We start from the raw sequence: 24,919 nt of genomic DNA, 5'->3' as shown, positions 1-24,919 counted from the left end.
GGGCCCGGATCGTTCTTTGTGGTGAGGCTGTCCTGTGCATATCAGGGTGCTTAGCAGCATCCTGGCTTCTACCCACTACGTGCCGGTAGCACCCCTCCAGCTGTGATAAACAAAATGCTTCCAGACATTGCCCAGTGTCCCTGGAAGGCAGACTTGTCCCTGGTTGAGAACTACTGGAGTAATTCTTGTATTCTGAGTAAACAAAGCACTATGGTCAATTTTTTTTTTCTTTTACTGTAGATGGAGGTTTACAGAACAAACTAGTTTCTCATTAAACAGTTAGTATGCATATTTTTTACGACATTGGTTAACAACTCCATGACATGTCAACGCTCTCCCCTTCTCCACCTTGGGTTCCCTATTACCAGCTTTCCTGTCCCCTCCTGCCTTCTTGTCCTTGTCCCTGGGCTGGTGTGCCCCTTTAGTCTTGTTTTGTTTTATGGGCCTGTCTAATCTTTGGCTGAAGGGTGAACCTCAGGAGTGACTTCATTACTGAGCTATAAAGGTGTCCAGGAGCCATACTCTCTTGATTTCTCCAGTATCTGTCAGGGCAATAAGTCTGGTTTTTTTTTTTTTTTTTTTTTGTGAGTTAGAATTTTGTTCTACATTTTTCTCTAGCTCTGTCCAGGACCCCTCTATTGTGATCTCTGTCAGAGCAGTCAGTGGTGGTACCCAGGTACCATTTAGTTGTACTGGACTCAGACTGGTGGAGGCTGTGGTAGTTGTAATCCATTAGGCCTTTGGACTAATCCTTTCCTTGTGTCTTTAGTTTTCTTCATTCTCACTTGCTCCCAAAGAGGTGAGACCAGTGGAGTATCTTAGATAGCCGCTCACAGGCTTTTAAGACCCTAGAGGCTACTCACCAAAGTGGAATGTAGAACATTTTCTTTATAAACTATGTTATGCCAATTGAGCTAGTTGTTCCCCAAAACCATGGTCACCAGTGCCCCCATCTCAGCCATTCGGTCCCTCAGGGAATGCGGTTGTGTCTATGGAGCTTCCACGACCTTGCCTTGGACAAGCTATGCTGCCTTCCCAGTATTGCACACTGTCTTACCCTTCACCAAAGTACGGTCAAGTTTTGTTTCATGGTTTCCTTTCTCCAAGAAGAGGCTTATGTTCTGTCTCAACTTGTATTAACAAATGTTCTGCTGTTACAGAAGCGTGTGGTTAAAACCCGTTGCTGTTGAGTCGATTCCAACTCATAGCAACTCTATAGGACCGAGTAGAGCTGCCCCATAGGGTTTCCAAGTTGCTGCTGGTGGATTCGAACTGCTGACCTTTCAGTTAGCAGCCTGAGCTCTTAGCCAGTGCACCACCAGGGCTCCACGTGTGTCCTTGAGGCCTGTTGCCTTTCCCTCCTTCTCTCTTTCTGATTGGCAGATTGTGAACTGTATCATTTCCCGAACGTCATTCTGATGAATAACAATGATGACAGCTAGCAAACGCAAGCACTTCCGACACCTTATCCCACTAGATCCTCCTAACAAGCCCATCTTGTAGGTGCCATAATTACATTCATTCCATCCACTGGTGAGGAAGCACGCTGAGAGAAGAGAAGCAGCTTGCCCACAGTTACCCAGCAGAACAGTGGGGAAGCCGGAATTCAGCCATAGATCTCGAATTCCTCAGCCTTAGAGTGTCCAACCAGTATCCCTGGGTGGTGCAGATGGTTGATGTGCTTGGCTGCTAACTGAAAGGTGGTCGTTTGAGTCCACCCAGAGGCACCTCCAAAGAAAAGATCTACTTTTGAAAAATCAACTATTAAAAACTGTAGGGAGCACAGTTCTACTCTGACACACATGGGGTCACCATGAGTCAGAATTGACTCGTCGGCAACAGGGACCAGTACTGGTAAGGTGTTTATTCACCAGGTTGTTCTACCTTTTCTGTGTTAGAGTGGTATCCATGTGTAGATACAGCCCCATAGCGGAATGTACCCTAGAATCTCGTGTGTAGGGTGTCTGTCTGCTTTTTCTTTCTCCTATTCACACAGAGCTTTGCAGAGTACAGGGTAAACAAAAGTACCAAATAAGCATTTGTTTAGTGAACAAACCACTGGGCGAATGAACATCTCTTTGGCACGTGACCCTGGCTCACCTGTTGCGGTTGCTTGCACCCTCTCAGTTCCGACCGGGCACCACGGGCTGCTCTTGATTCCAGGTCTCCAATAAAGGGTTTCAGAGCGGCTTCCCCCTTTATTGTAGATGTATGACAACATAGCAGCCCTGAGGTTCAACGATGGGGACAGCGGGGAGAAGCTCGTGTCAGCCATGATCTCAGCAGAGGGAGAAGTCATGGAGTTCCGCAAGATCATCCGGGCCGAAGGGCGAGTGGAGGACTGGATGACAGCGGTTCTCAACGAAATGAGAAGAACAAACAGGCTGATTACCAAAGAGGCTATCTTCAGATACTGTGAAGACAGAAGCAGGTAAGGCCGTAGGTGTAGAATGTGCCCCTGTATCGTATTTGTAGTCCTACCAAAAAAAACCCAAACCCGTTCCCATCAAGCCAATTCAGATTCGTAGCCACCCTATAGGACAGAGTAGAGCTGCTCCATAGGGTTTCCAAGGAGCCGTTGGTGAATTCTAACTGCTGACTTTTGGTTAGCAGCCAAACACTTAACCACTGCAACACCAGGGCTCCCCAGGGTTCGGAGTAGATTGACAAGCACTTCAAATGAGGTTTTCTTGTCTCTCAGTAGCTGAATTAGCCGGTATATGTCTGTCTGTCAGTTAGCACCTAGCACAGTGTTTCTCAAAGTAGAGTCTTTGGACAAGCAGCATTAGCGTCCCTTGGGAGCTTGTTGTTAGCTGCTGCAGGAGTTGACCCCCAGCTCGTGGTGATTCCATGCACAACGGAGTGAAATGCTCTCCAGTTCTGTTCCATCCCCACAATCGGTTGTGGATTGGATTGTTTGGCGGGTGGTAGTGTGCTGGTGAAACAGAGGAAGAAAATATAACCTGACGAATTAAGAACGTGCCGCTCCTTCCCTCCCCCATGCGCCTTTTATCTCTGTGTCCTGGTGGGGCGCATCAGATGAAATGAACATACTGATCTATTTGAGCAGGTTTAGCAAGGCCCAGGTGTTTTCTAGCCCCTGAAGAGCCCCCGTGTTCTGGAATATGACAAACACCACTTGTGTTCACCTCGGCTCTGCCCTGGGCCACTTTGTTGTCTCTGATCACGTCTCCTCAGCTTCCACCTCTCCAGATTTCCAGCTTAGTAGATTTGTCATCATATGCAAGACCCATCATCGTTAACCGTTTTAGCACCACCTTCTGAATCTTTGTCAGCTTTGTTATAGCTCTCTGGCTATACATTCCCCCAGCATCAGGTGAGGGTTCTAGTTTCTCCTCATCCTCACCAACAAGGAGGGCGTTATTTTCCAGTTTTCTGGTGATAGTCATCCTAGTAGTTCTGAAGTGGTATCTCCTCGTGGTTTTGATTTGTATTTCCCTAATGACTGATGATGCTGGGCATCTTTTCTGGTGCTAATTGGCCATTTTTGTATCTTCATTGGAGAGATGTCTATTCAAGCCCTTTGCCCATTTTTAAATTGAATAGTTTGTCTTTTTGTCATTGGGTTACAGGAGTTCTCCATATATCGTGGACATGAAACTCTTACTAGATATGTGATTTCCAGGTATTTTCTCCCAGTCTGTAGGTTGTCTCTGAAGAAGAGTCCAATTTATCTATTTTGTCTTTTGTTGCTTGTGCTTTTGGTGTCATATCGTTTCTAAGAACCCATTGTCAAAAACAAGGTCCTGAAGCTTTAAGAGAAATAAATTCTTAACAGGGCTGTTTTTGTTCTCAATCCCCGAAAAACATCTCTTAAAGGTGTGCTTTCTTGTAGAGTCGACTGGATGCTCATGTACCAAGGCATGGTGGTGCTGGCGGCGAGCCAGGTGTGGTGGACCTGGGAGGTGGAAGATGTCTTCCGCAAAGTGAAGCAAGGGGAAAAGCAGGCCATGAAGAACTACGGCAAGAAAATGCACCGGCAAATCGATGAGTTGGTGACTCGGATTACTATGTCCTTGAGCAAAAACGACAGGAAGAAATACAACACTGTCCTCATCATCGACGTGCATGCCAGAGATATAGTTGATTCTTTCATAAGAGGCAGGTGAGGACCTCCTAGGGATACTCTTTGTCATTCTTTGGCCTCTCTCAGCTGTCTCCGCTTCCTCTTTCACGCCTGCCTTCTCTCCCATCACATCTTCTCCCTCTTCACTCATCTTCCATTTCTCACCTCCTAGCATTCTCGAGGCCCGGGAGTTTGAATGGGAAAGCCAGCTTCGGTTCTACTGGGACCGAGAACCGGATGAACTGAACATCCGCCAGTGCACAGGGACCTTCGGCTACGGTTACGAGTACATGGGTTTGAATGGGAGGCTGGTCATCACTCCCCTTACGGACCGGATTTACCTAACTCTCACTCAGGTGAGTGCTGACTTGCCTTTGGCAGTTATGATTTACCTTGGGGTATACAGTCTTCTCTAAGCATGCCTATGGTAATTATGATAGTAAAGGATGTTATTGCTGTAATCTATAAAGGATTTTCAATTTGGAAAATGACTGAATTGCTACACTTTGGGATTGGGATGTTGTAAGTTCAGGAAGCTCCCAAGACCAGGTTCAGTAATTCACTAGAAGGACTCACAGAACTTAGCAAAGCTGTAATACTCATGGTTACAGTATATTACAGCAAAAAGATACAAATCAAAAGCGACAGTGGGGAAAGTCGCACAGGACAAGGTCCAGGAGAGACCAGGTGTGGAGCTTCCAGTTGTCTCCTCCCAGTGGAGTTGTCCAGACAGCTCTTATTTTTCCCAGCAATGATGTGTGGAGTATTGCTAAACGTGGAAGCTCACCTGAACTCTGGTGTCAAGAGTTTTTATTGGAGGGGTTGGTCACATAGACATGGCTGACCACCTGCATGATTAACTTTAGTCTCTAGCCCCTCTAGGGATCAAGTTGATATTGCATGGTCCAAGGTCTCTACCAGAAATCACATTGTTAGACTATCTGGCATGACCCAAGGCGTTGGGTAAACAAAGACATTCTAATCAGGCAGGACATACCAAGAGCTTGTTGGTCACTTCCCAGGAGCCGGGACCAAAGGGCCAAACCTTTCTCTGGGCAAGGTTAATCCTTTATTGCACAGATATGCGTGTGCCCATGGCATCATCTTTGATACCATTGGAGCATCGTCCTAAGAGCAGCCACCAAAGCAGTTTCCAGCTTGTTGCTTAGTCCCTGATTCACTGGTCCCCTTGTAAAGGGGGCCAGTAGGAGTCAATGGAGAAATGCAGAAAAGGAATGTTTAAACTGGTGATTATCGACAAGGGTGAGTGAACTTGTCTGTTGATACATGCACACACATACACAAACACACGCACGCACAGATACGTGTGTATATTTCACATATATTGTAACGCTGCTAAACTTGGAAATGACGCTTATTTCCTTACGTGGATCAGAAAACATGTTTTGCATTTGGCTTATAACAGGCGTTGTCCATGTATCTGGGTGGGGCTCCTGCTGGCCCAGCAGGTACTGGCAAAACTGAGACCACCAAGGACCTTGCCAAAGCCTTGGGCTTGCTCTGTGTTGTGACCAACTGCGGTGAAGGCATGGATTACAAGGTAAGGCCTTGATGTCATTTAGATCCTATCTCAGGCAGAGAGCTCAAAGTGTCCTTGACAGGAAAGCATCTCACCTTGTACTCGTCCATGAAATGACATTGCATGGTTGGAAGAATACAGTAGAAAACCTTTCAGCCCCAAAGTCTCAGAACTTTAAATGTGTCTGTTTTGCCTACAGGGGTCAGGTAGATAAGGTAAATGAGGGAAGCAGCCAACATAGACAATAGAGAGGGGTGGGGACTGCAGCCAACTGGAGAGCAATGCTTTGTCTGAAGGGGGTACCACGTTCAACTTCGGTCAACTGTTGCCATTTGGGAAAGTGGATCCAGTGTAGCTAAACTTTCCAACCTCTTAAGAACCCCTTAAGAGAAGCCAGAAATCCAGAGTTTTATGTGAAGATCTTCATTTATAAAATCTTATCAGTGGCCTCAAATCTTACCAGGAAGATCTTAGTTGGGTGGCCGGCGGGCTGCTTCTCTGCCAATCCAGATATCTGATAATTTGCTTTCATTTAGAAAATGTATCCATAAATTTTGTCGCTTGCAGCTTTAGAAATGAAAACACCCTTGTCCGGATGTCTCTTTCACTCCAGGCAGTTGGGAAAATTTTCTCTGGCCTGGCCCAGTGCGGGGCGTGGGGCTGCTTCGATGAGTTTAACCGGATTGACGCCTCTGTGCTCTCGGTGATCTCATCTCAGATCCAGACAATCCGAAATGCGCTGATTCACCAGTTCACCACGTTCCAGGTATGGATCGGCACGAGCTGCCACACCAGGCCCCCAAGACACTTGCCATAGTACCTTTGAAATACCAGAGTCGGTTTTCTGTTGATGAGGGTTTGCCAGATTTTTGTCTTCAAACCGAGATGGTCAGATTTCCCCAAATTATCATCAGCTCTGGTACTTACAGACGGTAATCTTCCAAGGACCTCAACCTAGTTCCAGACATATAACTAGTGATTATAAGACAGAGAAGGCAACGTTCTGAAATAAGTGATGTTCAGGGCACCCTTTAAAAGAAAAATATATATACTCTTGGCAACTTCCTGAGTTTGAGAAAAACTGAGTTAACAAAATATAAACCCCATTCAATCAAAAATGTCTTTCAATTGAAATTATCACAGCAAACGAGAAATTTTGTCTTCATATCTGGTAAAGTTATGGCATTGTAATGAGTAGAATTTTTTATGTCATTATCAAAGTGAAAAGATAAAACGTTAAAATTTTTTGAGAACACACCAAGCCCCCTGCCGCGTGCAAGAATACATTTGCAGACTCCAGTTTGAGAAATTTGCGTTAAGTTACATCACATGAACTGGATCTGAACGTAAAGAAACAGGATGGTATGTAATTTTGGTAACCTAGAAGTGGGATTTTTGGCAACAAAGACTGGTGTGGCTGGGCCGCTGCCCTGCACCAGGGCCGCCTGCATCCCAACATGCTGTTCCTGCAGCCGTCCTCACCCCCTTGTCTACTTGCCACCCTCTGTCACTCGCTCCATAAACACATGATGCCCTGTGACACCGCATGTCTGCCTGGAATTGTCCTTTCTTCCCCTTTGTCTGAAAACTCCTATTCATCCTCCAAAACCCAAAAAAAGCCCCACCCGGCAGCTCGGGACCAAAATTCAGCTTGGACTGGCGATGGCTTCCTTTTCTGCTTTCTCCCCAGACTCAGTGAGGCTGCTCGTCAAGGGACTGTGTAAACTGAACACTGTTAAAGATGTTCAGAATTCTAGTAAAGCTTCTGGATAGATTTTTTTTTGTCTTAATGAGACTTTCTGAAATGTTTTTAGGGCTGAGCTTCTTGCTCCCACAGGAGAGAAACTTAACCGGCAATGCATTTAAGTTTCCAGAAGCCGTATTTTTAAGAGCAGGCCTCTCAGTCATCTGCAGAGGTGGCCCTGTGGCCCCAGAGGCCTGTGGGCCTCATGTGGATTCCTGGGGAGTGGTGAGGATTCTCTCAAGTGTAGACTTGGGAACACGACAGTGGCCTCCTTTTCTGGGGAGCACCAGCTATCTGCTAGGCTGTCCGCTTGTCACTGAGGCAGCGTGTGCCCCTTAAAAATGAAAATTTATGTCCTCTGTGTATTTGATGGACAAATGAAAGAAACGAAATAGTAAAATCTTAGTAGAGAGAAAATTTTACCAAGAGACAATTGAGGCTCAACCTTAGGCTGGTTGTTGTTAGGTGTCATTGAGTGGGCTCCGACTCATGGCAACCCCACGTACAGCAGAATAAAATGTCGCCTGGTCCTGCGCCATCTTCATGGTCACTAGTGCGTTTGAGTCCATTGTTGCAGCCACTGTATATTTTAAGGCTCATCTTCCAGCACTATATTGGACAATAATATTCAGTTGTGATCGATAGGGTTTTCATTGGCTAATTTTTGGAAGTAGATTACCAGGCCTTTCTTCCCAGACTGTCTTAGTCTAGAAGGCCCACTAAAACCTGTCCACCATGGGTGACCCTGTTGGTATTTGAAATACCAATGGCCTAGCTTCTAGCATCACAGCAACACACCAGCCACCAGAGTGTGACCAACTGACAGGTAGGTGGTGGAGCCTTAGGCTAAAGGGGCTATAAAAATATGGAGATTCCTGCAGTTTGCTGGTACCTGGGGCAACTGGAGGCATGAAGACTGGTTTCTGAGATACAGTTCTTCTGGAGAGGGAACCACAGTAGGTCCAGGTACACAGGTTGGGGGAATGGGGGTAGGGAAGGGGATAACATTAATGACAATTAAGTTTTTATTAATGAACATTAATAAAACAAACACTAGTGAAGATCTTTGTGCGAAGTGTCGGGCTGGATGATCTTGTATATATTGTCTTATTTCATGGTTACGACCATGCTACAAGGTATGTTTTGCAGAAAAGGGAATCGAGACTCAGAGCAGTTAAGTAACCTGTCGGAGGTCACACAGTGGCTTCGACTCAGCCTGGGCTGCCCTCCTTCCCCGACATCAGCTTTTACCACTTGGGGGAGCCTTGGCTCAGATCAGAGTTTGGTGTCACCTGAGACTTACCCTCCCCCTGCAGACTTGGGCCTTCAGAAAGAAGACTCTGCCTTTAACACCTGGAGAGGGAGGGAGACCAAGGTGCCCTCTGCCTCAGGGCCATGGAAAATAGCCCTCGGCTCAGCCACAGCCTCCTTTCCTTCTCTTGTCCTCTAGTTTGAAGGGCAGGAGATCACCCTGGACCCGCGAATGGGCATCTTCATCACCATGAACCCTGGCTACGCCGGCCGCACGGAGCTGCCCGAGTCGGTGAAGGCCCTTTTCCGGCCCGTTGTGGTGATTGTGCCCGACCTGCAGCAGATCTGCGAGATTATGCTCTTCTCGGAGGGCTTCCTGTGGGCCAAGGTGAGCTCAGAGCATCCCAGAGCCCCCCCGGTTTGTCGGAGCACCCCAGAGCCCCCCCAGTCTGCTTCCAGGCCAGTGGTTCCCAAAGGCTTAGTTCTGTGTATTGTTTTTTCATTTGTTTTGTTTTTTGCTTTATCTCTCTCTCCTCCCCTTCTTTTTTAAATTATAACTTTTTATTTTGCAAAAATTTAAAACTTGCAAGATGTAGCCATAGTATAGAGTTCCCATGTACTCTTCACCCAGCTTCCCCTAATGAGCATATCTTATATAGCCATAAACCATTGTCAAGCCAGGACATCAGCATTGGACCATACCATTATCTCAGGTAAAGGTTTTGTGCAGATTTCACCAGTTTTTTACATTCTCTGTTTCTCTTAGTTGTCTCTCTCTCTCATATTCTGTCTCCCCCACTCTCTCTGTCTCTCATATTCTTTCTGTCTCGTAATTCTCTTTTATATCCTCTCCCTCTCTTACAGTCTCTCTCCTTCTTATACACTTTCTCTGTGGTGTGCGTATAGTTCTATGACGTTTTATCACATGTGTAGAGCTGAGTAACCATCCCCATGAACAGGACCAAGAACTGTTCCATCACCAAAGACACTTCCTTGTGTTACCTTCCCCCCAATCCTAGCACCTGATGTTACCCATAATAGTCACACCCTCCCCCTAACCCTAACCTCTGACAATTGCCGATGGGCTTCCTGTCACTATAAGAGATGGAAGGGTTATGTAAATGGAAACATACAGTGTGTAACCCTTTGAAATGGGCTTTTTGCACTCAGCCTAAAGCCGTTAAGAGTATGTAACTTTTTAAAACATTACAGGTACCTCCTTTATCTACTTTTTTATATGTCTGTATAAAAGTATGCACATATATTTTTTCAGAAGGCTCTGAAAAAGGTGTAAAGTAGGCAATATTTTTATCATAAAGGGTTGATAGGTTGCTTTTCTGCAATATTTAAAAACAAAAAAAAAAGCTCTGTCATGTCTGGATTTTGAGTTTGAGAGGTGAGATCTCTTGTCCTTGTTCTTAGTTTTCTTTACCCTGATTCCCATGCCGCCTGTCACACCAGCAGGCTTTGAATTCTTGACTCGTCCTGTCCTCCGAGTGGTGGCAGGAGAAACTTTAAAAATATGCTTAGGTCAAAATAAACAAGAGGCCTGTTTTCAAAGTGTGAAGTTGGGTCCTGGTGTTTCAGGTGGTTAAGATTTCCCCCAGCCTTTAAGGAGAGTCATCAGATTTTGGAAAGGCAGGTGTTCTTTTAAATTAGTTCCCAGTTTTTAATAGTTAGAAACAAAACGCCCACCCCATATCTCTGGAAGTTAGAGACAAGATGTGCTTATTTATAGAGCAGCTTTGTTTCCATCCCTTCATGCCCGTTTTCTTGTTTTTGTATAATGGTGTTTTATTGCTTTCACATTATTGAATTTTTTTCCCATCATCTTTTGTCAAAAAGACTCTGGCCAAAAAGATGACTGTCCTGTACAAGCTGGCCCGGGAGCAGCTCTCCAAGCAACATCATTATGATTTTGGGCTCCGAGCCCTGAAGTCGGTGCTGGTTATGGCTGGCGAGCTAAAAAGGGGCTCCTCTGACCTTAGGGAGGTAGGGCCATTCACTGGCTATTCACTCGGTTCTTGCTTATTTAATAATATTGTTTCCTTGTAGTTGGACTTATTACCTTAAGGTCAAGTTCAATGTTCTCCCTTCGGTAGCAAAGTGAATGACGCTCTAATACTCATAATCACCCTGCAATCTCAGAAAGGCGGGGTGGAGGAGTGGGGATAAACAAATTCTCGTGATCCTATGACCACGAGGTTTTTTTCCCCTTTGTGATAGAGATAAGAACACTTATATCTCTTCCACGAAGCACAGCTCAGCTAATGCTGCCCTGGGGGCAGCGGGTGCGTGCGTTCCTCTGGAGACTGTTTGCAGTGCTTGGCATTGTTTCATGTTTTGTGGGAGAGTTTCCAGGCTAGATGTCTATGAGAACAAGTGTGTTCCGTTTCTCCTAGGACAGGCCATGTTGGAGGTGTCTGTGAGAATGAGTGTGTTCCATTTCTTCTACCACCTAGCCCTGTGGGAGATGTCTGTGAGAATGAGTGTGTTCTGTTTCTCCTAGCCCCTGGCTCTGTTGGAGATGTCTGTGAGAACAAGCGAGTTCCTTTTCTCCTAGGAGGGGCCATGTTGGAGATGTCTGTGAGAATGAGTGTGTTCTGTTTCTCCTAGCCCCTGGCACTGTGGGAGATGTCTGTGAGAACGAGTGTGTTCCGTTTCTTCTCCCACCTGGCCCTGTTGAGAAGCCTGTGAGAACGAGTGTGTTCCATTTCTCCTACCACCTGGCCCTGTGCGAGATGTCTGTGAGAACGAGTATGTTCCATTTCTCCTACCACCTGGCCCTGTTGGAGATGCCTATGAGAACGGGTGTGTTCCATTTCTCCGAGCACCTGGCCCTGTGGGAGATGTCTGTGAGAACCAGTGTGTTCCATTTCTCCTACCACCTGGCCCTGTGGGAGATGTCTGTGAGAACCAGTGTGTTCTGTTTCTCCTAGGATGGGCCCTGTTGGAGATGTTTGTGAGAACAAGTGTGCCCCGCTTTTCCTAATACCTGGCTCTGTTGGAGATGTCTGTGAGAACGAGTGTGTTCCATTTCTTCTACCACCTGGCCCTGTTGGAGATGTCTGTGAGAACGAGTGTGTTCCATTTCTTCTACCACCTGGACCTGTGGGAGATGTTTGTGAGAACGGGTGTGTTCCATTTCTTCTAGACCTGGCCCTGTTGGAGATGTCTGTGAGAACGAGTATGTTCCGTTTCTCCTAGACCTGGCCCTGTTGGAGATGTCTGTGAGAACGAGTGTATTCCATTTCTCCTAGGATGGGCCCTGTTGGAGATGTCTGTGAGAATGAGTGTGTTCCATTTCTCTTAGACCTGGCCCTGTTGGAGATGTCTGTGAGAACGAGTGTGTTCCGTTTCTCCTAGGATGTGGTGTTGATGAGGGCCCTGCGAGACATGAACCTTCCCAAGTTTGTGTTTGAAGATGTCCCTCTCTTCCTCGGTTTGATTTCCGACTTGTTTCCCGGACTCGACTGTCCACGCGTTCGCTACCCTGATTTCAATGATGCTGTGGAGCAGGTGTTGGAGGAGAACGGCTACGTCATCCTACCAGTTCAGGTAAAACCGGCTGAAGAGGGGAGTTCACGCTATCTTCGGTGGGCACAGTGTGATCACATGACCCAGGTATTTTGTTCTGAGGTCCAACTATTTAGATGTTTTCTACCTCCTTTTTTTTTCCCCCAGAGTCGCAGTTGCTCATAAAATTTAATCAGGTATTAACTGGGGTAGAAATAAAAAAATTTAATTGTGGTTAAAATGAAAAAAACAAAAACATGTATATGTGTAGTGAAAAATTTACCGTTTTAACCATTTTTAAGTGTATGATTCAGTGACATTAATTACATTCACCATGTCATGCAACTGTCACCACTATCCATTTCCAAAACTTCTTCATCACCCCAATCAGACGCTCAGCGCCGCTTAAGCAATGATTCTTCATTTCCGCCCCCCCCCTCCCCACCTGGTAACCACTGGTTCCTCAATCAGTTAGACATAGAGTTACCATCTGACCCAGCAATTCCACTCTAGGTTTATATCCAAGGGAACTGGAAACATATCCGTACGAGAACTTGTATACAAGTGTTGACAGCAGCACTATGCACAACAGCCGAAATGTGGAAATAACCCAAGTGTCCATCACCAGATGAATGGACAAACAAAATGTGGTACACACACACAATGGAATATTGTTGTTAAGTGCCATCGAGTCAGTTCTGCCTTATGGTGGCCCTATAGGGCAGAGTAGAACTGCCCCATAGGGTTTCTAAGGCTGTACTCTTTATGGAAGCAGACCACCACATCTTTCTCCCACAGAGAGGCTGGTGGGTTCCAACTGCTGCCCTTTTGGTTAGCAGCTGAGCACTTAACCCACTGTGCCACCAGGGCTCCTTAATGGAATATTACTTAGTTATAAAGAGAAACAAAATTCTGACACATGGCTACAAAGTGGATGAGCCTTAAAAACATGATGCTGAGTGAAAGAAGATGGTCACAAAAGGCCGCACACTGTATGATTTCCATTTCTATGAAATGTCCAGAACAGCCAAGTGCATAGAGACAGAAAGTAGCCTAGCGGTTGTCTTAGGCAGAGGGAGATAGGGAGCCTGGGGCGGGGGGTGGGTGTTGTACGGAGTGTGGTGAAGTTTGCACGCTCTGTGAATATACTGAAAACCACTGAACTGTACATGTTACATGGATGAGTTGTATAGGAGTTACAGCTCAGTAAAGCTGTGTAAAAAAAGACATGTTTAACCCAGTTGCCCCTTGTGCCCCGCAGGTGGATAAAGTGGTTCAAATGTTCGAGACGATGTTGACGCGCCACACGACCATGGTGGTGGGGCCCACCGGAGGGGGCAAGTCCGTGGTCATCAACACTCTGTGTCAGGCCCAGACCAAGTGAGTGGGGTCCCCATGGCAGGGCCGCTCCATGGGAGATGGCTGGCGGTGGCATCACCTAGTTCTGCTCTGCTCTCTGACTTATTTCCTAGAAGGGTAAATTCATGCGGAACACCCCTTTAAAGTCAGAGTGCCTTTGCTCGTTTCATTGCTGATTTTAGTTAACACTTTGGGACCCTGGTGGTGCAGTGGTTAAGTGTTTGGCTGCTAACCAAAGGTCAGCAGTTCAAAACCACCAGCTGCTCCTTGGAAACCCTGGGGCAGTTCTACTCTGTACTATAGGGCTGCTATGGGTTGGAATCGACTCCACAGCAATGAGTTTGTTTGTTTTTTTAGAATGTGAGATAGTGGCCTGTGTACACATTAGACTATGAGTAGGTGATTTGTGAAACGAGAATTTCATAAAATGTCGTGTAAGGATATTTTGAAAGCTAACTTGGTAAGTCATTCTGCTGGTGCTGATTGCCCCGTTACAGAAAGTTGGGCCCCATTGTACCGTAGCACTGCTATGGTGCCAAGCGGCCAGAAAGAGAGCGTCACCTCCTACTGCAAGACACCATCATAACCCTTCTTATCATCATCTCTGCAGGCGCCGTTCGGCTTGCAGGAAAACGTGGTCTCACACTCATATATAGAAGACTAGGAAGGTGTAGTATATTGATATCCTTATACTGAAAACGGATTTTCTGATGTCTCACTTCACTCTTAAACAATAGCTAGATTTAGACATACTTCAGTGGAGGCTAATATTCCAGCAAATATAGAAGTCAGATATTATAATCTTTGTGACTCTATCATTTCTAACTTAAAAAAAAAAAAAATCAAACCAGTTGCCATCGAGTGAACTCCGATTCATGGTGACCCCGTGCGTGTTGGGGTAGAACTGTGCTCCAAAGGGTTTTCAGTGGCTGATTTTTTGGAAGTAGGTCTCCAGGCCTTTCTTCCAAGGTGTCTCTGTGAGGACGGTAGCCGGCAGGCTTTCAGTTAGTAGCCTAGTTCTTAACCGTTTGTGCCACCCAGGGACTCCTCGTTTCTAGATCGTCGTTATAAAGTCTCACGGTTATGTGACTGCCGTTTGTTCTTTTCATCTTTTTACATGTTTCATTTGAGCCTTCAGTGGATGGCGGCCAACTCTGAGCGGGCCCTGCCGTAGTCACCCTGGGTCTCATTCTTTACTCTAACTCACTGTCAGATAACTTCTAGTACATATGTGTGTATATGTATGCAATTATTATTTTTATATTTTTGACTAATTATGGACTGTGCTCTGTGAAGATTAGCTTTCTTGAGATGTATTAATCCTGTGGCAGTGTGGGAACTGCAGGCATTGGAGTAGGAAACACCCTGTGTACATGATTTATAAAGTCAAAAACACAGAGCAAATATTGTCTTGTAAATACCAGGGCATGAACATGCATAGTTTAGAGACTTGTTACATTATCTTAGATGTCTGAGTATTGAGTCCTGTGCACCAATAATTATGAAATATTTGCACAAGTATGTAATATACATTAATTTGGTTATAAATATGTAATATACATGAGTATATTAATGACTTAGTCATTAATACATGAGTATGAAAGACACATGAAATTAGCTTTTTGTTGCCCTCAAAAGGCAGAGCTCCATTTTCAGTTGGAGCCTCATGTGTGTTGGGATCCCTGTTTTCAGTGAATTGCAGTCCCTTTATTTTCAGTGTAACCTGTTAACCATGAGCAGAAAGCCCAGTCTAGGGTTCGAGCGGACTACATTTTGAATTTTGGATTGGACTCAAAATATCTAGTCAGGTGCCACTCCAGTTCCTCACACAGGCAGCCGGATCATTTTCCTAGTGTTTTTAGCCTCCCTGAACCGTGACTAAAGCTCCTTTCTGGTTTAGGCTTGGGCTGCTGACAAAGCTATACATCCTGAACCCCAAAGCTGTGAGTGTCATAGAACTCTACGGCATCCTGGACCCTACCACCCGGGACTGGACAGATGGAGTGTTGTCAAACATCTTCAGGGAGATCAACAAGCCAACGGATAAGAAGGAGCGAAAGTGAGTATCTGTGAGGAGGAAAGAGCCTGGGCTAATTGATGTTGTTTTAGTTGGCTCCTGTTAGCTTCTGTCAAGCCAGCTGTCCTTCTCTTTGGCATCCTTTCATCGTAAGCAGTTCCGCAGACTTTCTTTACCTTCGTGACCTTGACGTTTGGAAGAGTCCAGGCTGGCTGTTCCATAGAATGCCCTCAGCTTGTTTGTGTCTCGTGCCCCTCATGACTAGACATAGCCTCTGCATCTCTGGCAGCAGCATCGCGGAAGTGACGTCATGTCGTCCTCAGTGCGTGTCTTCCGAGGCACATGGTGATGGTTTGACCGTGATTGGTGAGACTAACTTCGAGCATCTGGTTATGGTGGTATCTGCCATTTTTCCCCTTTAAACCTGATATTCGAACTCTGGGGACATACCTTAAACTATCCCGTAAACACCCTGTTTGTCATCAAACTTTGCCCAATGGTTTAGCACCTACTGATGATTGCCCGAATCTACTATTCCTACAGTGGTTATAAAATAGAGATTTTCTGTTGGGACAACTGGTGAAATTTGAATACAGACTGTATATTAGATAACAGTATTGATGTTAAATTTCCTAAATTTGATAATTGTGCTATGGTTATATAGAAGAAAATGGGGATTATTTTTAGGAAAACACATGCTGAAGTATTTAGGAGTAAAGGGATATTATGACTGCAGTTTACTCTCAGATGATTTAGAGAGAGAGAGTACACACAAATGTGGCAAAAAATTAACAATTGGAGAATTTGGGTGAAAGGTATGTGAGGGTTCCTTATACTATTCTATTCTTATAACTGTAAGTTTGAAATTATTTACAAATAAGTTGAAGAGAAAAAAATAATGGAGCAAAATAAGGCAAAATGTTAGTACTGCAAAAAATCTACTTATACCAGCAAATTGGAAGCGAAATCAAACCACCATTCCAATACAATTATATAGTTATCCTTTGGATGTGGACTTTGCTGTGATGTAACTCATCGAAGTATAACAGCCAGTTAAATACCTAAGGCATTGGAGCCAAAGTATCCATGTAATCCAGGGTTGTAAACTCAGGTGCTTCCACGAGCCCAGTGGGTAACGTAAATGAGTGAAGTGGGTCAGGTTAGATGGGTACATGAAATACTTCCTTTTCCTCTTGACTTTGCCATAAGAAAAACTAGAGTGGTTGAAATCTGTGATAAATGGCAATTGATGCTCAGCCTCAGATTTCAGAAGAGAATGGTGGGGGTGGGGGTGGACCGTGGCACTCTGGGTAGTGTACCGCCTGTCTCGTTGGGGCAGCACCACTCAGCTTCTGCAGATCATTCCCGTGAAGGAACGCAAGTCTGTGTTACTAGACCTTCCAATCAGCCAGAGAAGCAGGAAATCCAGATTTTCACTTAAAGTTTTCTAATTATTAAATGTCAATTACTAACTGGAACAGTGTTTACGTACCGTGTGGGTCAAAGCTCTAGACAAAGTAGGGTGCCCTGTCTCGATCATGGCTAGAGAACCCTGGGAAAAGACGTTCAACACGAATGGGCACCAGGTTACTTGAGTTCCTAAGTGGCAGCTCTCTAGATGCCATGGCTCATCTTGCTTCGGTTGCCACAGGTACATTTTATTTGACGGTGATGTTGATGCTCTGTGGGTGGAGAACATGAACTCGGTGATGGATGACAACAAGCTGTTGACCTTGGCCAATGGAGAGCGCATTCGGCTTCAAGCACACTGTGCTCTGCTCTTTGAGGCAAGTAGGGATAAAAGATAATTTTGAACATAAGCTTTTTAATTTAAATTTAAAATGTTTGCTAAAGTAATAATAAATATAGATTATTATAAAAACAAATAATGCAGAAGAGTTTATAATGAGCAAAACCCTTTGCTTTCTACTTGGCACCCCCAGCCCCTCTTTATTATATCCCAGGGACAACTACTTTCACTCTTGAGTTGAATGGTTACCCTGGTATCTATAAGTAATATGTTTAGTGTACGATTTCTTCCTTTACCAAGTTTGCATATTATCTATTGATTGACTGCTATGAGGGCAAGGATACATTTCTTATACCCTTTCCTCTTACTCAGAACAGTATGTTATTAAATCAGTTAAACCAGTAAACGTGAATGAATATGAGAATATTATTTACTGCAGAGCCAACTAGTATACTGTGATTATGTTTACTTTCTTTTACAACCTTTTGTTTTGCCCGGAGTTTCTAATTGCTTTCCTTTTCCTCCCATACTGTTTGCCTTTATCTTATCCCTATTTCTTTTTTCAAACTTTCTCTCATAGCAACTGTCTGTTGAGTCTCCCGTTTTTTCCCTGGAGACCACTCTCGGGAGAGGGGAGGGGACCTCCATCTCCTGCTTACAATATGGACTGCTTGCCCTCTGGGCCCGAGTCATAGTTATTATCCTGAGGGCTCCTTTCACTTTAGTTTAAGATTAATGATGTTCTCACCTTGGTCTGCAAAATGTGTTTGTGTAGCCACAGTGCACTAGTCTGTGTGCATATCATTATCTGAAGGGCCACCCAAAATGTGTTTCTTTTTTTCATACAGAGAAAGAAATAAGTGGGTTAATATTGCTGGTTTAGGTGCATACTTATTAAGTTTTTTACTACCTGATCTTAACTGTATTTAAAAAATAGAAAGACAAAAAAAAAAAAAAGAAAGAAAGAAAAAAAAAAAACCCTGTAAGACAATGTTTGTCACTGTGTGGTGGATTTTTTTTTTTTTTAATATTATTTTATTATGTTTTCAGTGAATGTTTACACATCAGTTTAGGTTCCCATTCAACAATTTCTGTACAAGTTGTTCAGTGACATTGGTTACATTCTTCACAGTGTGTGAATATTCTCATTATTTCTGTTCTGGTTGTTGAATTTTGTGTGGTGGGATTTTTGATAATTTAGTTTCTTCTTTATACTCTTCTATTTTTGCCAGATATACTACATCATGTTAATTTTTTCATGTTAATTTTATAGTAAGAGAAAACTAAAAAGGCATGATATCATAAATATATAATCTTCCTGTCATAAACCTAAGTGCTGGATTAGGAGCATCTCAGGAAAGCTGTCTTAATCTGGACATGACTTGGGTTTTATGTAGTTGTAAAAATGTTGTGCAAGAAAAGGCCCAGAAACAAGCTATAGACGTGACTGATTTTTTTTTTTTTTCAATTTTTCTAGGTTGGAGATTTACAGTATGCCTCTCCTGCAACTGTATCTCGATGTGGAATGGTCTATGTTGATCCTAAAAACTTGAAATATGAACCATACTGGAAAAAATGGGTTAATAAAATACAAAACAAGGTGAAAATTATTTCTAAAGTGAACTGGAAGTTATGGTAGTTGGATAAACATAACCCAGAGGGATGTTTGTAGTTGAACGCCATGACCTTGACTTGCCCGTGACCTTAACACTTCAATACTGATGAAAACATGGAAGACATTACATTTCTACATAATTCTTAGCTGGTGGAATAGGTAATGTTTGATGGTCTAGACCAGGGGACAAGAAACTTTCTGGAAAAGGGCAAATGGTAAATATTTTAGTTTTTATGGGCCATATGGTTTCTTTTGCAACTGCCCAACTTTGGTATGGTATCATAAAAGCAGCCATAGACAGTGTGTAAATGAGTGGGTATGGCTGTATACCGGTAAAACCTTATTATCAAAAACAGATGGCAGGCCAGATTTGAAGCAGGATGTAATTTTCTAATGCCTGGTCCAGACAAGCCCAGCCATTGAGAGACATGTCTCCAGGACGTGTCCAACACCTGCACGTTTGTTCGATGGGCTGAGTACAGTGTGTGCAGGACCCAACTTGTGTTTCGTTTGACCTCAAACCATGCCACACATCACTTGGCTGCTAGAAAGTGAGTATTTTCTCAATGATAGGCTTCATTGAAAGGTGGAGAGTTGGATGTAACAGACCTCTGTGCAGGATGATGGCCTGGCCACACCCAGGACGCCATGCCCACATTCACTACAAGAGTCACGAGGCTGGTGGGGGATTGGAAACCAGGACACAATTACCTCTAGAAGAAAAGACCAAGGGAAACAGGATAGGACTATATGAGGCTCTGTCATACAGGAGAGGGAGCTAAGGCTCGTGCAATCCCTTCTGTCACCAGTGCTTGATCAGCAGAGGGTTCTTCCACTTCCTCACGGTGTTCAGTGGGTGACTGTGGCCATGTCACTTGAATGCTAAGATGATGATCCCCTCTGTTATCAAATGGGACCTGTTATCCCACATTCCCCATCCCAGGGTTGAGAGGCAGGCTCTCTGGGAATGAAATGAAATGCTTCATAATGAAACAAGGGTGTACTGTAAAAGCTAAATCTGTCTACAGAGGTAAGGCTTTCTGATCAGTGTTGTTTACTCACTGCCCAAATTTATCATTAATCAGAAGTTTCTCACTTCTCTTTTGACTAGTAGAGCTTTCCACTAAGTTCCATTGAAATACATGAGCCTTTGAAACTGCTTTGGATCTCCTCTGTTACAGGTGGAGCAAGGGGATTTACAGCGTCTCTTTGAGAAATATGTGCCGTATCTCATCAATGTGATAGTGGAAGGAATCGTGGATGGGAGACAAGGAGAGAAGCTGAAGACTGTAGTTCCTCAGACAGACCTAAATATGGTAAGAAATGATCACCATTGTTAGCCAGAAGAAATTCTTCCCTCAGGACAGACCCACAGTGGGCTTCTAACCATCACAAAGATACCAGGAAGACACAACACTTCCCTTTGTGACACTGTGCAAAGTAAGATATTAGATTCCGTCTGTCTGACCCAGTGTGGTGGGTTAAGACCCTGGGTGGCATGGACAGTTAAGCACTTGACTGTTCCAGCCTGCCCAGAGGCACCTCGGAAAACAGGCCTGGCAGTCTGCTTCCACTGGAAACCGTATGGAGCACAGTTCTACTCTGTACACGTGAGGTCACCGTAAGTTGGAATCAACACAACGGCAACTATTTTTCTTTTTTAATCTTCCCGTTGCTCTAGAGTCTGGGATCCCAGAATTTAATACCGGAAATAACCCTGTGGGGTAGAATCTATGGGCTGAACCAGGTATCTTTCTATGAACCAGGTAACCCAGTTAACCAAGATGCTGGATGCATTGCTAGAAGGAGAAATAGAAGATCCCGACCTCCTGGAGTGCTTCTTCCTGGAGGCGCTGTACTGCTCCCTGGGAGCCTGCCTGCTGGAGGAGGGCAGGGTGAAATTTGACGAGTGCGTTAAACGTATCGCTTCACTGTCCACTGTTGATGCAGAGGAGGTCTGGGCCAGTCCTGGGGAGCTGCCAGGTGGGAACCGAGTGTAACTTGTTTTCCTGCTCAGGGGGTTTTTGGTTAGACCTTTCTTCTCCGTATTTATGCCTTTATGGGTTTTCTGGCTTGTTTGCTTCTGTAGAGAAATGTACGTCATGGTCACAGCACTTGGTGAAACCCCCAGAACAAGTTCAAATGAGTGACCTGCTCAGTGGGAACCCACAGGGCCATTGAGTAGGCTTTCTGCTAAAGTTGAACTTTCTCTCAGCTGGGCGCAGGCACTGGCTTCCTTCCCTCTGCTCAGGCACTTTGGATTTCCACGTTCTGCATGACTTTGGGTCTCTTCTCCTTTGGAATTCCCTTTTTAAAAAAAATTTTTTTTTATAACCACCTTGCTATGATGTTCCACGGTTTAATTCATGGCCGTATTCCTGAGTAGGGTATTTGCTCAGGTATGGATTTGTAGATCATTTAGGAATTCATCCTATTAAGGCTTTAGAGTTTTTTTTCTATGAAAAATGTCTATTTTCAAAGGACTGTATACACTGAGGCAATTAAGAAAATATAAATGTGAATACGTTCACAAATATATATAATGTGCATAGAAACGTTAGAATCCTTCTTTGTTCATCTCTTATTGCTATTTGAACATGGCTACAGCTGCTGACCAAAAGGTCGGCAGTTCAGATCCACCAGGCACTCCCTAGAAACTCTATGGGGCAGTTCTACTCTATTCTGTAGGGTCACCATGAGTTAGAAGCCACTCGACGGCATTGGGTAAGTTTCTAAGTTGGATTCTATGATCATTGACTGGACACTGTTTTCAGACTCCATCCCATCATTTCAGTTCTGTCAACTCTGCCCCTCGGTATCTCTTGAATTGGTCATATCTCCCCTCCCCACAGTTCTCATCCTCTCTACCCTGGATGAGGCAGGGGCTTCCCTGACACACCTCCCTACCTACATTCTTACCTCCTCGAATCCATTTTCTTTTCCCATTACAGCCAGATGGATCTTTCATAAATGCCAATCTGATCACCACCCTTGCTTTAACCCTTCAGTGACCCAGTACCTTTGGGGTAGAGAAAAAGCACTTTGAAACAGCTTACCAGGCCCTTCATGACATGGCCCTGCTGCCTTCCTGCCTTCATCCTCCACCCACCCCCCCACCCCACCGCCACGCTCCACCTCTTAACCCCTTTCCATTCCTGTGACCCTCCCTGGACCTGTTCCCGCGAGTCTTCCCTCGAGCTCTGCTCTTTCCTGACAGAGTCTCCCAGCTGCCCCTCTCCTCTTGGAGCAGGTTGCTGAGCCCTCAGTCCCGGGCTACATGGCATCTCCTGAGGAAGCCTTCCGTGTGAGCTTCCTGTGGCCTCCATAACAAAGTCCCACTAACTGACTGGCTTAACACAGCAGACATTTATTATCTCACATTTCTGGAGGCTTGGAATCCAAAATCACAGTGTCAGCAGGGCCACCCTCCTCTGAAGGCTCAAGGGGAGGACACTGCCTTGTCTCTTCAGGCTCTGGTGGCCCCAGGTGGTCCTTGGCTTGTGGCCATCACTCCAGTCCCTGCCTCCGTCATCACGCAGCTTCTTCTCTGTGTCTTTGTGTCAGCTCCTCTTCTTAGAAGGACACCAGGGGTTGGACTTAGGGCCCACCCTAATCCAGTCTGACCTCAACCAGTTACATCTGCAAAGACCCCATTTCCAAATAAGGTCACATTCTGAGGTTCTGGGTGGACATGACATTTTGGGGGGACACTTTTACCCACTACACCTTCCTTGCAGAATTGGCTCCAAAATTTTTTATTGGGGGCAGGGGTAAAGATGGCAGCCTGTTTGGAGAGGGTGCATGAAGGGGCCTTTCTTCAAGCCGGGCTTGCAGAGCACTGCTGTGGAGGACTGAGACTCCCTGAGCCTCCCACCCGTGGCACATCATTTCCCCAGGCCTCTTTCCTGCCCCATCTTGGTTACACACCCGTTGCCCCATCAGAGAATGTAACAGTCTGCCTTGGAATTCCTTGTTTACTTACCACTGTCTACCCCCACCTGACCCACCAACCGTGAGGGCAGGACCAGGGCTTTCTGTCTCACTCTTGTATTCCTACCCAGGGAAGTACTCAGCAAGTATCTGTCTAGTGAACAAGTACCATTAGGTCAGGGTACTCTGTAAGTATCTGCCCAGTGAGTGAGCAACATCAGTTTGAAGTACTCAGTATTTTTCTAGTAAAAACATAGCATCAGTTCAAAATACTCAGTAAAATGTCTGTCCAGTGTATCAGTCCAGTGGATGAGTAGTACTAGTTCAGCACTACACAATTATCTGTCCTGTGAACAAGTAGCATCAGTTCCGAGTACTCAGTAATCATCTGCCCAGCAGTTGAGTAGCATCAGAGTCCTCAGTAAGCGTATGGTCAGTGGACAAGTAGCAGCACCTCGCTTCCACCCTGTGCCAGAACTGCTTCTGCATTTCCGTGTCTAAGATCAAAACGAAACAGACCAATGTTTGCTACAGGCCAGCTTCCCAGCTTGTACGACTTTCATTTTGATTCCAAACGGAAGACGTGGATCCCGTGGAATAGACTAGTTCCAGAGTACATCCACGTCCATGAGAAGAAGTTTATTGACATCCTGGGTAAGTGGGACCCGGGCCTGGCCCTCGGGGTAAGAGGGCTCCAGTCCAGTGAGGAGAGCGTGAGGTCACGTGGCCTCTCCAGAAGTTCAAGTCCTGCCCGGAGCACTGATTGAGAAGAACTGAGAGGAGTAAGTGTAGGCCTTGCCAACGGGGTGGCTCTTTAAAAAAAAAAACAAAAAACTGAAGATTTTAGGTGAAAGTTTACAAAGCACATTAGTTGCTCATGAAGCAGTTACTGCACAAACTGTTGGCAACATTGGTTGCCAACCCCTCGATGTGTCAACACTCTCTCCCCTTATCCCTAGTTCCTTGTTGCCATTTGTCCAGTTTTCCTGTAACTTCCTGCCTGCTCCTCTTTGCTTTTGGGCTGGTGTGCCCATTAGTCTCATATACATGATTGAACTATGAAGCGTGCCCCTTATGTGTCTGATTGTTGGCCTTATAGACCTGTCTCATCTTCGGCTGAAGGGTGAACCTCTGGAGTGACTTCAGTACTGAGTTAAAATGGCATCCGGGGGCCATACTCCTGGGGTTTCTCCAGTTTCTGCCAGACCAGCAAGCCTGGCCTTTTTTGTGTCTGAATTTGAATTTTGTTCTATGTTTTTCTCCCGTTCTGTCTTGGACTCTCTATTGTGATCCCTGCCAGAACAGTCAGTGGTGGTTTACTGGGCACTGTCTAGTAGTTCTGGGCCCAGTCTGGTGGAGGTTGTGGTAGCTGAGGCCCATCAGTCCTTTGGACTAATCTTTCCCTTCTGTCTTTGGTCTTCTTCATTCTCCTTTGCTCCAGCTGCAATGGGAGCAGTAGACGTATCTTAGATGGCCACTCCAGGCTTTTAAGACCTAGATAGTAGATAAGTGGTAACTTGGGTGAAGGATAAGGTAGTACACAATACTGGGGAAGTCAGCACAACTCGACCAGGGCAGAGTCCTAGAAGCTTCAGAGACATATCCAGACAGCCAGGATGGCCCTTCTGATGCCTTTCCCGTGCTGCTGGGTCTTTCTGAGCATCCGCAAGTCTCTCTGACTCTCAGCACTTTCCCGGGGCAGGCAGTGCCAACAGGTGGGATGGGCAGTGGCACCTTGTTTTCCCTCATGTTCCCATAGAGTCTCTTCAGCCCAGAGAGCTAGCTGGGTGTGGGAAGGAGCAAAGAGGAACGAGGTTGTGTTTCATAAAAGGCGCCCACTTGAAAAGTCATGTACTGTGGACATTTGCACAGTGAGCCATATTCTAAATGCACTCCTCGGCCTTTTTAGATAAATTATGGGCTAAATAATTTCCCAAAATTTTAGCCCATTGTCCTTATGGAATGCGACATACCTATTTTCTCAGGAACCAATAGGATTAAAAATCACTGATGCAGGAGTGAGCTGCATCTGACGTGGTCATTCGCTTTCTCCAGAGGAATTTGTTGGTTACGAAGCCAAATTCCGTGGGTGTATGGGTGAATTAGCAGA

General features: G+C 45.2%; 1 protein-coding gene across 4 annotated transcripts in view; it reads left to right on the top strand.

Annotated features, from left to right (window-relative positions):
- The window catches only part of DNAH10 (dynein axonemal heavy chain 10), a 141,147-nt gene that overhangs the window by 65,134 nt on the left and 51,094 nt on the right, over positions 1-24,919 (top strand). For all 4 annotated transcript variants that reach the window (XM_049865944.1, XM_049865945.1, XM_049865947.1 and 1 more), the window contains 15 exons: positions 2,208-2,431; positions 3,857-4,126; positions 4,260-4,443; positions 5,514-5,648; positions 6,241-6,393; positions 8,822-9,010; positions 10,468-10,614; positions 11,989-12,180; positions 13,400-13,518; positions 15,398-15,556; positions 17,166-17,301; positions 18,742-18,864; positions 20,061-20,195; positions 20,646-20,862; positions 23,344-23,463. In XM_049865944.1, coding sequence (XP_049721901.1) covers positions 2,208-2,431; positions 3,857-4,126; positions 4,260-4,443; positions 5,514-5,648; positions 6,241-6,393; positions 8,822-9,010; positions 10,468-10,614; positions 11,989-12,180; positions 13,400-13,518; positions 15,398-15,556; positions 17,166-17,301; positions 18,742-18,864; positions 20,061-20,195; positions 20,646-20,862; positions 23,344-23,463 — 2,503 coding nt within the window. The remainder of the gene's footprint in view (positions 1-2,207; positions 2,432-3,856; positions 4,127-4,259; positions 4,444-5,513; positions 5,649-6,240; positions 6,394-8,821; positions 9,011-10,467; positions 10,615-11,988; positions 12,181-13,399; positions 13,519-15,397; positions 15,557-17,165; positions 17,302-18,741; positions 18,865-20,060; positions 20,196-20,645; positions 20,863-23,343; positions 23,464-24,919) is intronic.

The sequence above is a fragment of the Elephas maximus genome, chromosome 22 (genome assembly GCF_024166365.1).
Source record: "Elephas maximus indicus isolate mEleMax1 chromosome 22, mEleMax1 primary haplotype, whole genome shotgun sequence".
NCBI lineage: Eukaryota > Metazoa > Chordata > Mammalia > Proboscidea > Elephantidae > Elephas > Elephas maximus.
This window is presented reverse-complemented; position numbering and strand designations above follow the sequence as displayed.